General features: G+C 37.6%; 1 protein-coding gene across 4 annotated transcripts in view; it reads left to right on the plus strand.

Annotated features, from left to right (window-relative positions):
* ARHGEF12 (Rho guanine nucleotide exchange factor 12) overlaps positions 1 to 14350 on the plus strand; it is a 201083-nt gene that overhangs the window by 170609 nt on the left and 16124 nt on the right. For all 4 annotated transcript variants that reach the window (XM_054592457.1, XM_054592459.1, XM_054592458.1 and 1 more), the window contains 3 exons: positions 489 to 603; positions 10024 to 10124; positions 13025 to 13102. In XM_054592457.1, the coding sequence (XP_054448432.1) occupies positions 489 to 603; positions 10024 to 10124; positions 13025 to 13102 (294 nt within the window). The remainder of the gene's footprint in view (positions 1 to 488; positions 604 to 10023; positions 10125 to 13024; positions 13103 to 14350) is intronic.

A 14350-nucleotide genomic window follows, 5' to 3' on the forward strand; every position in this document is an offset into this window, starting at 1 on the left:
TCTAAAACAGCAGAGTTGAAAGTTGGGATAGAGCCTATACAGATGCAAAGCCTAAAGTATTTACTATCTGACACTTTACTGAGAAGTTTGCAGATCCCTGCTATAGATGAGCTAGCTGCTATATCCAGATTGGTAGCCCAATATGCTTACTTGGAATGGCAGCCAGCAAATTAGCTGACTTGTTTTTGGTAGGAATGCTAATTATAGGAAACTGTAACTAGATATATTGACTGCGCTAAGATAAACTGTTTTATCCCAAGAAAGTGATTCTGAAAGTTGGTTATGAATGTTCTCAGTCCTTGCTTAAACAGGTAACAAAGAAGCTATTGGTTTAGGAATAAAAAGAGAAAGCAGAAGTATATTGTAGCAATGGTATGTTTTGGCATATATTAAGTTTTGATTTAATTACCAGAATTGTAGTGCTGTAGACACTTATATGATGAATATATGGTACAAGTTAAAATTCACTCATTTCACTTTAATTTTAGGATGCAGAGAGTAATCCACTATGTCGTCGTCTGCAGCTGAAGGATATCATTCCTACCCAAATGCAGAGGCTTACTAAGTACCCTCTTCTATTGGATAATATTGCCAAATACACAGGTACAGCATTTTTTACTGAAATTCAAAAGCTTAGGAACAAAAAGAAAGGAAGAAACATAAAATTCTCTCACAGCATTCTGGTACCTAGAAGTCTCCAAATAGTGAAGCAAAATTTTCTAATAAGATTCAGTCCAGACGTCGGGACATTTGATCTAACGGACTCCATTATTAAGTCTAGCACAGGGTTTGGCAATCTGGATCATGGGCCAAATCTAGCTCCTCACTTGTTTTTGTAAAGTTTATTAGAATATACTCATGCTTATTTGTTGACACATTGTCTCTGGCTGCTTTTGAATAGTTGGGACAAACACTATTTAGCCTGTAAAGTACAAAATATTTGTCACTCTTTACAAAAGTTCACCAATTCTTCCTCTAGCGTATATCATATTTCCTTTGATGAAGGCTTATACTGGGTTGAAGAGATGTTTTTTCATCTACATATGTACTTTCAGTAAACCCAACTGATCGATGTATTATAATTCCAAATCTTCTGTTTTAAAATAGGCAGTGAATCTAAATTTCAAAATTGAGCTTTAGGCTGTTATACTTAGTTCTCGTTAATAATTCTATGCAAACTCCTATTTCTTCTGCCTCAGAATTTGAAAACACCCATACACTCATTGATTTTTATATTTCATACATCTGTTCATTATAGTTAGACTACGTTTGGAAGATTGTAATTATGAATATTCTGATTATACTATTTACATTGTAGACCTCAATGTATCTCACCATACTGTAGAAAATTTCATCTTTTATTTATTCATTTTTAATTTGTTACAATATGTTTATTGATTGTATTAATTTTTTTTTTTGCTTTTTCTTTATTGTTGTGCAATTACAGTTTTCCCAATGTTCCCCCCATTAGTCTCCCCCGCCCCATTGCCTTTGTCCATGGGTCCTTTATGCATGTTCCTTGAAGACCCTTCCCTTTCTTCGCTTCCTTATCTGTCTCTCCCCTCCCCTCTAGTTACTCTCAGTTTGTTCCTTATTTCCATGTCTCTGGTTATATTTTGCTTCCTTGTTTGTTTTGTTGATTAGGTTTGACTTAGATGAGATCATATGATATTTGTCTTTCACCACCTGGCTTATTTAACTTAACATAATACTCTCTAGGTCCATCTATGCTGTCATGAAGGGTAGGAATTCCTTCTTCCTTTCTGCTGCATAGTATTTCATTGTGTAAACATACCACAGTTTTTTGATCTACTTATTTACTGATGGGCACTGAGGCTATTCCCAGCACTTGGATATTGTAAATTACGTTGCTATGAACACTGGGGTGCATAGGTTCTTTTGAATTGGTGTTTCAGAATTCCTAGGGTATAATCCCAGTAATGGAATTGCCCGGTCAAAAGGCAGTTCCATTTTTAGTTTTTTGAGGAGATTCCATACTTTTTTCCACAGTGGCAGCACCAGCTTGCATTCCCACCAACAGTGCACTAGGATTCCCTTTTCTCTACAACCTTGCAGCATTTGCTGTTTGTTGCCTTGTTTATGATAGCCACTCTGACTGGTGTGAAATGGTATCTCACTGAGGTTTTTAATTTGCATCTCTCTGATGGCTAGTGGTGCTGATCATCCTTTCATATGTCTCTGGGCCCTCTGCATGTACCCCTGGGAGAAGTGTCTGTTCAGGTCCTTTGTCCATTTTTTAATAAGATTGTTTGTCTTCCTGGTGTGGAGTCCTGTGAGTTCTTTATATTTTGGAGATCATACCCTTGCCCAAGGTTATCGTTGTCAAATATATTTTCCCATATCGTTGGTTCCCTTTTCATTTTGCTGATGCTTTCTTTAGCCATGGAGAAGCTTCTTAATTTCATAAAGTCTCATTTGTTTATTCTTTCCTTTATGTCCCTTGCTCTAGGGGACATATTGGTGAAAATATTGCTGTGTGGGATATCTGAAATTTTCCTTCCTGTATTCTCTTCTAGGACTTTTATGATGTTACCACTTATAGTTAAGTCTTGTATCCATTTTGAGTTTATTTTTGTGTATGGTGTAAGTTGGTACTCAAGTTTCATGTTTTTTCATATAGCTGTCCAGATCTCCCAGCACCATCTATGAAGAGGCTATTTCTATACTATTTTATGCTTCTGCCCCCTTTGTCAAATATTAATTGGCCATAGAAATATGAGTTTATTTCTGGGCTCTTTATTCTGTTGCGTTGATCTATGTGTCTGTCGTTATGCCAATACCAGACTGTTTTGATTACAGTGGCCTTGTAATGCAGTTTGATATCAGGTATTGTGATCCCTCCTATTTTGCTCTTCTTTCTCAAAATTGCTGCGGCCATGAGGAGTCATTTCTGATTCCATATAAATTTTTGAAATGTTTGTTCTATAACTGTGAAATATGTCATTGCTATTTTAATAGAGATTGCGTTGAATCTATAAATGGCTTTGGGTAGTATGGACATTTTGATGACATTAATTTTTCCAATCAATGAGCACACTATATGTTTTCATTTATTTGTGTCTTCTTTAATTTCTTTGTCAGTGTTGTGCAGTTTTCTGAGTACAGGTCTTTTACTCTTTGGTTAGGTTTATTCTTAGGTACTTTATTTTTCTTGTTGCTATAGCAAATAGGATTTTTTCCTGATTTCTGTTTCTGATATATTGTTGGTATAACAAAATGTCTTTAATTTCTAAATATTGTGTTCTGCTGTTTTGCCAGATTCACTTATTAGATTGAGTGGTTTTTTGGAGTCTACAAGGTTTTCTGTGTATACTATCAAGTCCTCTGCAAACAATGACAGTTTTACTTCCTTCTTTCCACTTTTGGATGCCTTTTTCTGGTCTAATTGCTATGACTAGAACTGCCAGTACTATGTTGAAAGAAGTGATGAAAGTGGACGTTCTTGTCTTGTTCCTGGATCTTAGTGGAAAAGTTTTTATTTTATGCCCATTGAGTATGATAGTGGCTGTAGGTTTCTCGTATATGGCCTTTATTATGTTGACATATGCTCCCTCTATTCCCATTTTGCTGAGTGTTTGTATCATAAATGGATATTATACCTTATCTAATGCTTTTTCCACATCTGTTGATATGATCACATGATTTTTGTCTTTCCTTTTATTTATGTGATGTATTACATTTATTGATTTCCAAATATTTACACTGTTTGCATCCCTGGAATGAATCCCACTTGATCATGGTGGATAATCTTTTTAATGTATAGCTGGATGAAGTTTGCCAATATTTTGTTGAGAATTTTAGCATCTATGTTCATCAGCAATATTGGCGTGTAGTTTTCTTTCTTTGTTGTATCTTTATCTGATTTTGGGGTTAGGATGATGCTGGCCTCGTAAAAAGAGTTTGGGAGTCTTCCCTTTTCTTGGATTTTTTGGAATAGTCTTAGAAGGATAGGTGTTAGCTCTTCCTCAAATGGTTTGTAAAATTTTCCTATGACACCATCCTGTCCAGGATTTTTGTATGCCAGGAGATTTCTAATTACTGCTTCAATTTCACTAGCTGTTATCAGTCTGTTCAGGCTTTTGCTTCTTGACTCAAGTTTGGAAGACTATATTTTTCTAGAAATTTGTCCATTTCACCCAGGTTTTCAAATTTCTTGACATGTACTTGTTCGTAGTAATGTCTTACAATCACTTCTATTTCTGTGGTGTCAGTTGTAATCTCTCCTCTTCCATTTTTTATTTTATTTATTTGGGTGTTGTGTTGCAGCTTCCCTAGGCTGGGCTGGTCCACTCGAGATTCAGGTAGACGGAAGAAAATGCATGGAGCTGTAGGGATGCTTGACATGCCTTTATTTGGGAGAGTCACACAGGTTACAAGCCTGTGTCTATGTCGGTGCCCCTTCCTCAGGCGTCACACAGGTCGCAAGCCCACGTCTATATCAGCACCTTGGGTCCCTCACTAACTCCCTCTCTCCCAGTGAGAAGCCCCTCCTTCCTTAAGGACCAGCAGAAACAAAGCTGGCCTCAGGCCCAGTAATGAGGTAACCTGGCATGAAGTGCACATGCCAGCCTACTAAATGCTAAGGGGCAGTTTATTGCACCCAGATTCAAGGTCGTGAAACCCAGGCTCAAAGCTGTGAGAAGCTGCTCCCCCTAGTTACCCAAGTACCTTGGGTGAGGAAGCCAGACTATCTCCACTTACCCTACAGGTCCTCTTTCTTTTTTTCTTGATGAATCTGATTAAAGGCTTGTTGATTTTTGTTTTTTCAAAAAACCTACTCCTGAATTTATTGATCCTTTGAATTGTTCTTTGAGTCTCTATGTCATTTAATTCTGCTCTGACTTGGTCATTTCCTTCCCTCTGCTCGCTCTGGGCTTTGTTAGTTGTATTTCCTCCAGTTCTTGTAGAGGTAGGGTTAGGTTGTTTATTTGACATGTTTCTATCTATTTTAGGTAGACTTGTATTGCTATGAACTTCTGTCTCAGGATTGCCTTCACTGTGTTGCATGGGTTTTGGGCTATTGTGTATTTATTTTCATTTGTTTCCAGAAACTTTTTGATTTTTTCCTTGATCTCATTATTAACCCATTCATTGTTTAATGGCATGCTATTCGACCTCCATGAGATTGAGTGTTTTTGAGTTTTTTCCTTGAGGTTGGTTTCTAGTTTCAGGTGCTTGTGGTATGAGACGATGTTTGATGTAATTTCAATTTTCTTGATTTTGTTGAGGCTTGTTTTGTGTCCCATCATGTGGCCTACCTTTGAAAATATTCCATGTAATGAATGTGTATTTTGCATCTTTGGGATGAAACCAGTTAAGTGCATTTGATCTAGGTGGTTATTGCAGTGCCGTAATATCCTTGTTGATACTTTGTTTGGAAGATCTATCCATTGTTGACAGTGTGGTGTTAAAATCCCCTAGTATAAGTATGTTGCTGTCTATATCTTTCTTGAAGTCCTCCAAAATTTTCCTTATATATTTCAGTGCTTCTATGTTGGGTGCATATATATTTACAATGTTTATGTCTTGATGGATTTTTCACTTATTATGAAGTGTCTTTATATGTTATGTCTCTTCTTATGGCCTCTGTTTTGAAGTCTGTTTTATCTGATAAAAGTGTTGCTTCCCCAGCTATTTTTCCTATCCATTTGCTTGGAATATCTTTTTTCCAAACTTTGACTTTCAGTCTTTGTAGGTCTTTTTTTCTGAGGTGAGTCTCTAGTGTGCAGCATATGTGCGGGTCATGTTTTCTTATCTATTCAGCTACCTTATGTTATTTGATTGGAGCATTTAATCCATTTACATTTAAAGTTATTATTGACAGGTACTTATCATTTCCAAATTTACCCTTTGTACTTGTGTTCCTCTCTCTGTTACTCTTTTACTTTCTGTTTAAAGCAGTCCCTTTAGCATGCCTTTCATTGTTGGTTTGGTGGAGGTGTATTCTTTTAGCCTTCTTTTGTCTGGGCAACTCCTTATTTTGCTTTCCATTTTAATTGAGAGCCCTGCTGGGTAGTATAGTCTTGGTTACAGGCCTTCGTTTTTCATTACTTGGAATCTTTCTTTGTCATTCCTTTCTGGCTTGTAGTATTTCTGTTAAGAAATCAACTTCTAGCTTTATTGGAGCTCCCTTGTATGTTACTTCCTGTTTCTCTCTTGCTGCCTTTAAGATTCTCTTTTTGTGTCTGACATTTGGCACTTGATTTATGATGTGTCTTGGAGTAGGCCTCTTTGGATTCATCTTGATTGAGTCCTTTGTGCTTCCTGAACTTGAGTTGCTTTTCCCCTTTCCAGGTTAGTTAAGTTATCTGTCCTTGTTTTTCCAAACAGGTTTTCTATCCATTGCTCCTTTTCTTCTCCTTCTGGTATTCCTATGATTCGGTGTTGCACTTCATGTTGTCCTGCAGTTCCCTTAAGCTATCTTCATATTTTTTTAGTCTTTTTTTCTTGCTGCTCTTCTACCTGGTATTTTTTTCTACCTTGTCTTCCAGCTCACTAATTGAGTTCTCTGCTTCATTCAGCCCTCTAGTAATTTCCTTCTAGTGTGTTTTTTATTTTAAATATTGTATTCTTTATGTCTTCCTGGTTCTTGTTTATAGTTTCTGTTTCCTTTTTCATGCTGTTTTAGTGCCTACTCAGTTCCTTGTACTTTTCACTGAGTTCCTTGAGCATTGTTATAACCATTTGTTTGTTTCCTTGTCTGATACTTTGCTTGCCTCCATTACATTAAGCTTTTACTTGGGATCATTCCATTCCTTTCAATTGCGAGTTCTTTCTTTGTCTCCCCATTTTAGGTGACTCTTTTTGTTTGTTTCTGTGGTTCCAGATGCCTGCTGTCTCCGAGGGGTGAACTTATGTGGTAGGGATTCTTTGGGACTCAGTGTTGCGGCGGTCTCTTGATCTTCTTGTTTGGATGCTCTAGGGTTGCCCTTTCTACCATTTGTGTGGGCTCTCTTGTTGTATTTGGGTTTTACCTGTAGGTGGCTTCTTTGTTGGTGGGTTCTCCCCTCCAGTGGGCTTACTGGTATTCAAAACTCCCACCTTGTCTTTTATGCTATTGTACAGGTATTGGTTAACAAAGTAGTATTACCAGAAAACCAAACCTATGCCAGCAAAAAGAATTCCCCTACCACATCAGCAGTCTCAACCACAATTGAACTAAGATTAATAAAGGTGAAAAGAGATTGTAGATATTATAAGATATGTCAAAGGGCATATGAGATGACTAAAAGAGGGGAACTGTTATTGCATGGTAAGAAGGAGAATTGATTAAGAGTTGGGCTATAACTGAGGCAAAGTAGAGCGAGAACAAAATTTAAAATGTAAGTAAAACACGAAAGGGTGATGGGAACAATGGGGGAATATACTGTGTGGTTTCAAGTAAAATTAAAAAGGTACTGGACCAACAGGAACAAAATTGCAGATAAACCACAGTAGGGTTCATAGCAACGGCAGCTCAATGAGTTTAATACAGGTAGAATGGAAATGAGAATATTGGAGAAAAGTGAAAATGAATATGAGATGTCTACAGTAAAGAAAAATGATTTTGAGAGGATGAGGGAAGTAAACTAATAAGAGTAAGGAATAAAGCCCACCTTGAGAGGGGAAAGAATAAAAAAGGGGGGTGAAGAGAAACCAATGAAATAAAATACTTCATTCAGCTGATCATGGGTCGGGGAAGGCAAAATGGAGTAAGACAACAGGAGAGTATTCTATGGGATTTAAAATACAAAGAAACAGTGAACAAATAGGTATTCCTTTAGGGAATTACGGCCGTAACTGTGGTATTTCACCCAACTAGCCACTGTTTATAAAGGGTGGAAAAGAAGTAAGACTCTTATTAGAGGGAGAAAAGAATGTGAGCTGACTTAACAAAGAGCGCTTAGGTGATGTTAGGTGGAGGAGAAATAGTGAGAGTAAAGGACAAAGTTGGCACAGTGTGAAAGAAATAAGGTTTACAACAACGGCTATAAAGCTCAGGAAGATGGCAAAATGGATTAAGCCCAGGAAAGGGTGCCCTGTGGGATTTGGAATAACAATTGTATGGTAAGAAATATATAACCTGAATGAAAAGAATAAAAGGTAAAAGAACAAGAGTAGTGAGTTATTTGGAATATGAGTGAAGTGAAAGTAAAAACATTAATGCAATACACAAGGGAGAATTAAAAAAAAAAAAAAAAAACTGAACGGAAAGAAGAGAAGTTTTTTCAAGTTCTGCTGAAGAGCAAAATGATATTTGTCTCAGCTGTTTGTGTTTGCCTTCTGACTTCTTTCTCGATCTGTCTCTGGTTTTCTTGCGGCTCCAGGTCTCACTGTCTTACCCTTCAGGAAAAATAAAAAAGAGCCTGCCCAGCCAGTTTCGCAGATCTTCCCAGTTCCTGCAGGCAGAGGGGGGCTGGGCTCCTTTTGTTTTTTGTTGTTTTTTTTCTTTCCGGTGGTTCTGCAAGGATGGTGGCTCAGTCTGGGCTACAATAATCAGAGGTGTCCAGTTTCCAGCCAAGGCCCTCAGAGCAATGTGCGGCCCACACTCTCCACTCTGTGCATTTGCCCCCTGCCAGTGCCAATAAAGCCACCTCATTTTGCCCTGCTCTGATCAGTCCATGAGGTTCCCTGAATTGGAGAAAATTGTATCCCCGCTCCTCAGCATCTTCATTTGCCTGGTTGCTGCATGTGAGACCCCCACACTGAGCACCTCAGGTCTCCTTTTGAAAAAAGCCTCTTTGGGCACCACTGATGCTCCTAACCACTGCAGGGCTTTCCAAACAGTCCAACCCTCTGGCAAGTCCAGAGTCTATCTCAGTCACAGCCAGTCACAGCCCACCTCTTCTCTCAGCTCCAGGTGTCACCAGGATCCCCCAAATTCTCTGACAGTGCCCTGACGGGCAACTGCCCTCCCAGCCTGGGTACTCCCATCAGCTGTGTGTCAGTTGCTGCCTTTTTTCTCTCCCCAGTGACTTTATGTGTCCAGATCTCTCCTGGTGCAGGTCTGGGACTTCCCTGCCCTGAAGGAGGAGGGAGCCACTAGGCTGCTATCACTGACTCAGCTGTCCTCCAATGTACCCACGGCAGCTACAGTCTTTGGCAACAGGCCCAGGGACCTTGGCATCAGCCTATAAAATCTTGCCACCCATTTTGAAGCATCCTCCGCACAATTTGGCTTCCAAACTTCATATCAACTGAGATTCTGTTGGCAGTTCACTTTGTTTTTCAGAAGACCAGCTAAGTGTCCCACTCGAGCACATGAGCTAGTGGGCTCAGCTCCCATCTATATAACCACCATCTTTGAAACCTGTTTATTGATTTCAGAGAGTGAGGAAAGGAGAGGGGGGAGAAAGAGAGACTACAATTTGTTGCCTCCCATATGTGCCCTGACTAGGGATCAAACCCACAACCTAGGCATGTTCCCTGAATGGGATCAAGCCCCCAACCTTTTGGCATACAAGACGATGCTCCAACTAACTGAGCCATACCAGTCAGGGTTGAATTTTATCTTCTTTTAATGATACAAATGTTCTCATCTATTTTCTTTCTATAAATACAATTTCAAATTCAAAGAAACTTACTTTGGAGCTATTTTGAATTGTATTATCATTCAAAAATTGCTTAAAAGGTGCACTGGACATAATCATGTAGGCTGTGCACTGTGAAATTTTAGGGGAGAGGGCTCTGATTTTTATTGCTAACAAATGTGACTGAGACCTACACCCTGGAGTGTGTAACATAGTGGGTTTGATACTTAATGTAAAACATCTCTCCTTGGGTTTCTATACAATGGTTTCTTTTTAAAGATTAGTACTTTACGGTTTAAAGTACTGTCATAATCAATTCACGTGTCATAAGACTACCTGAATTGAGATTCTGCCATAGGTTTTAGCCTGGTAAAAAAAGTATTCAGAATCTTAGTATGGTCTTTTAACTGTTCAAATAAAATGACATATATGATACCATTTTTTTCCCCTGATTTCCTCCATTTTCCATTTTGGATTTCTTGCCCTTATTTAGAGTGGCCGGCAGAAAGGGAGAAGGTGAAGAAAGCTGCAGATCACTGTCGTCAGATCTTAAATTATGTAAATCAGGCTGTCAAGGAGGCAGAAAACAAACAGGTAAGAAGGGAAAAAGCGAGATGATATAGGATGACATAGTGAGAATATTAACTTAGTGTTTCCTGGAATCTGTGCAATAACAATTGAAAGGTGGACATTTGTTAACTATTCATGTAGTATATAGGTCTATATATTTGTGCTAGAACATCAGAGTAGTAGTATTTGAGCATCTCTAGCTAGTTGTTTGCTCATTCATTCAACAGGTATTTATAGAGTATCTATTGTATGCTGAGTGTAAGATATAAAGTGGTTGAAAAAATGGGTACAATAATTGTCCCCACTGAGCTTGCTTTCTAGTAGGATGGAATGGCATTGAACAAATTATAGTACAAGTATTCAGTATTTTATATCAGTTGTGATAGCTGCAATGAAGGAAAATTTCAGGATGCCAAAAGTGTCTAACCTCGGGAGCAGAGATAGTTTGAGGGTGTTAGGTAGTGGCCATCAGAGTAAGCTTCTTGAGCAGTTGACATTTAAGCCAACCTCTGGAAGATGAGCTTGAAGGATAAAGTGAAATAAAATAGTGTGGAACGGGGCAACCTTACAAATACAGGGAACAGAATGTAGAAAAGCCTTAGGGTAAAAAAGCATTGTCTCTTTGAGGAACTGAAAGATGAGATTAGTGTTTATCATGCCTAAATGCAAAGTCATCGTGATATGATGAAGTGAGATACAGTAGGCGAGGGCCAAATCATACAGGGCCCTGTAGACAATGTTAAAGATTTTGGTTTTTATTCTAAGAGCTCTGGGAATTTATTGTAATCAGAATTGGCATGTTCAGGTTTTTCTAAGCATCACTCAGCTACTCTGTGAAAAATGGATTGAAGAGGTAAGAGATTAGATGAAAGAGCTCACTTAGGAATCTGAGCAGTCTAGGATAGATGATGGTGGCTTAGAGAAGTGCAAGAATTGGAAAAGTATTTAGAAGATAAAATTGACAGGACTTGGTGCCTGATTTAGAGAAAGATTTGAAGAGAGATGTCAGGAATAAATCCAAGGTCTCTGGCTTGCACATTTGGATGAACAGGATGAGTAGAGAAGCCCTAGATATGTGGGGAGGATTATGAATTCAGTTTGCAATATCAGGTGAAAGTGTACAGTAAACAATTGGCTATATATACCCACTTCTAAGAGGACTGTAATGAAGGTAAAAATAGAAGATAGTATATAGAGGCTTACCAAATCGATAGACCTGGATATAATTTCTTAGGAACTGAATATGATGACTGCTTTGTTGGTAAGTCTATCGGAAAACAGGTACTTCTGAGTGTATTGTTTGGAGTATAAATAAAATAATAAACCCCAAAGGGCAATCTGACAGTGTTTATCTAAATTAAAAATACACATATTTATACATCGACCTTTTGACCCAGCAATTTCCTTGTTATTCTCAAAAGAAATGAAGACATGTGCCCGGATACTAATACAGGAATGTTTATAACATAAACCAAATGTGGTATAATCATAAATGAGAATAATACCAGCAATAAAAAGGAGTGACCCACTGATAGAAACAACATAGATAAATCTCTCAAACATTATGCTGAATGAAAAAACACACACACACACACACAAAAGCATATGTACATATAATTCTATTTATATAAACTTCTAGAACAGACTAAACTAATTTATGGTGGAAAAATAATAGAAAAGTGGTTGTCACTGGGGATGTGGGATAGATATTAATAATGAAAAAGTATGAGGGTGATGGAGTTCGATTGCACAGGCGTACATGCATCTGTAAAAATTTGTGGAAAGGTACATTTAAAATATGTGCAAGTATTTTACTCTGTAAATTTTACTTTATAAAAAGAACTATAAACAAATATTGAACTGTTAATTACAAGAATGCTAAAATGTTTAGAGGTAAAGTGTGCTTATATCTGTAACTTATTTTGAAATGCATCTAAAATATAAGATGGGTTGATGGATATAGAGATGACTAATGGATGAATATATGACAAAACAAATATAGCAAATGTTAATTATAGAATGTAGGTGGTGGGTATATGGGTATTCAGTATATACATTCAAACTTTTCTATGTATTTGGAAGTTTTTATAATCTTGGGGAAAATACAAGAACGCTTTGATCTAACAGTTCTTTAAAAATTTAATCTACAGCTATATTTACACTTGTGTGCAAAAGTATATGTTTAGGCCATTTTATTCCAGTGTTGTTATAGGAGAAGATTTGAAGTAACCTACATATCCATTAGGAAGTTGTAGTTGAATAAGCTATACCTCATTGAGAGTTGAATAACATGCAGCCATTAAAAAAAGAGAGACAGCTCTGTGCTAAATGTGGATAAATCTTCAAGATGTTTTGATGAGTGATACACATACACAGAATAATGTGTATATAAATATATTACGCTACTATATCTTTTTTGAAGGATATATACACATACATAATATATACAGAGACAAGCATACATGTATATTCTTTTTGGTTAGAAATGTTCCCGTAGACTACTAACGAAATGGGTATTTCTTCAAAGGAGAAATTGGGGCTGAGGAGGCCAGAGAACAGGGTTGGAGCGAGAGTTACTTTTTATTGTGTGTCTTGCATTACCTTCTGAATTTTGTACCATGTACAAAATTTACATATTCTGATTCAGATTCTGATTTACATATTCAGAAAATAAATATAAGCTAGTTAGAGGCCAGTGAGTTTGAAAAGATTGAGAAAGAAGAGCCAAAGGTATAAGACAAAAACTAAGAGAGTTTTCAATGCCAAGGGAAGGAGTATTTGAAGAAAGAGTGAGTTGTCAGTGTTGTCTAGTAAGGCAGAGAGCTCTGTAAAATGTAAGTTAAAAAATGTTCATTTGATTTAGGAATTGGGAAGTCATTGATATCCAAAGCAGTAACCTTTGCTCTATCCTGTCTCATTTTCAGCGTTTAGAAGATTATCAGCGTCGCCTTGATACCTCCAATCTGAAGTTGTCAGAATACCCAAATGTTGAAGAGCTCAGGGTGAGGGATGGTCTAATAATTATTTAAAAAATAAAATTTACTAGAGACCTGGCAGGTAATTAACGTCTCAGCAGGAACATATATTACCTGAAGGAGTTCTTTCTTTTAAATGTCTCATCTGTGTAAAGATTACTTTAGTCTTTCACTAAAGGAACATTTCTTTTTTTTTCATACACACGCACGCACGCACATTTTATTGATTTTGCTAATACAGTTGTCCCATTCCCACCACCCCACCACCCCCGGCCTTAATTCATGTCCATTGGTCGTGCATATAACTTCTTTGGCTTCTCCATTTTCTATACTATTCTTAATGTCCGCTGCCTATTTTGTACCTACCAAATATGCTTCATATTCACTGCACCTTTTCCCCCATTCTCCCCCTCGTCCTTCCCGCTGATAACCCTTCTTGTGATCTCCATTTCTGAGATTCTGTTGTTCTTCTAGTTGTTTGCATAGTTTGTTTTTGGGGTTTTTTTGTTTGTTTGTTTTTTTAGGTTCAGTTGTTGATAGTTGTCAGTTTGTTGTCATTTTACTGTTCACAGTTTTGATCTTCTTTTTCTTAGATAAGTCCCTTTAATATTTTATATAATAAGGGCTTAGTGATGGTGAACTCCTTTAACTTGACCTTATCTGGGAAGCACTTTATCTGCCCTTCTATTCTAAAGGATAGCTTTGCTGGATAGAGTAATCTTGGATGTAGGTCCTTGCCTTTCATGACTTTGAATACTTCTTGCCAGCCCCGTTTTGCCTGCAAGGTTTCTTTTGAGAAATCAGCTGATAGTCTTATGGGAACTCCTTTGTAGGTAACTCTCTCCTTTCCTCTTTCTGCTTTTAAGAGTCTCTCCTTTATCTTTAATCTTGGGTAATGTAATTACGACGTGCCCTGGTGTGTGCTTCCTTGGGTCCAAGTTCTCTGGGACCCTCTGAGATTCTTGGGTCTCCTGGAAGTCTGTTTCCTTTGCCAGATTGGGGAAGTTCGCCTTCATTATTTTTTCAAATGAGTTTTCAATGTCTTGCTCTTCCTTTTCTCCTTTTGGCACCCCAATGATTTGGATGTTGGAATGTTTAAAGATGTCCCAAGAGGTTCCTAAGCCTCTCCTCATTTTTTTGAATTCTTGTTTCTTCATTCTGTTCTACTTGAATGTTTATCTCTTCCTTCTGCTCCAAATCATTTATTTAAGTCCTGGTTTCCTTTCCTGTACTGTTGGTTCTCTGTGTATTTTTCTTTATTTCACTTTGCATAGC

This window comes from Pteronotus mesoamericanus, unplaced genomic scaffold (genome assembly GCF_021234165.1).
Source record: "Pteronotus mesoamericanus isolate MK-2021 breed Mesoamerican mustached bat unplaced genomic scaffold, CSHL_Meso_final scaffold_36, whole genome shotgun sequence".
Taxonomy (NCBI): Eukaryota; Metazoa; Chordata; class Mammalia; order Chiroptera; family Mormoopidae; genus Pteronotus; species Pteronotus mesoamericanus.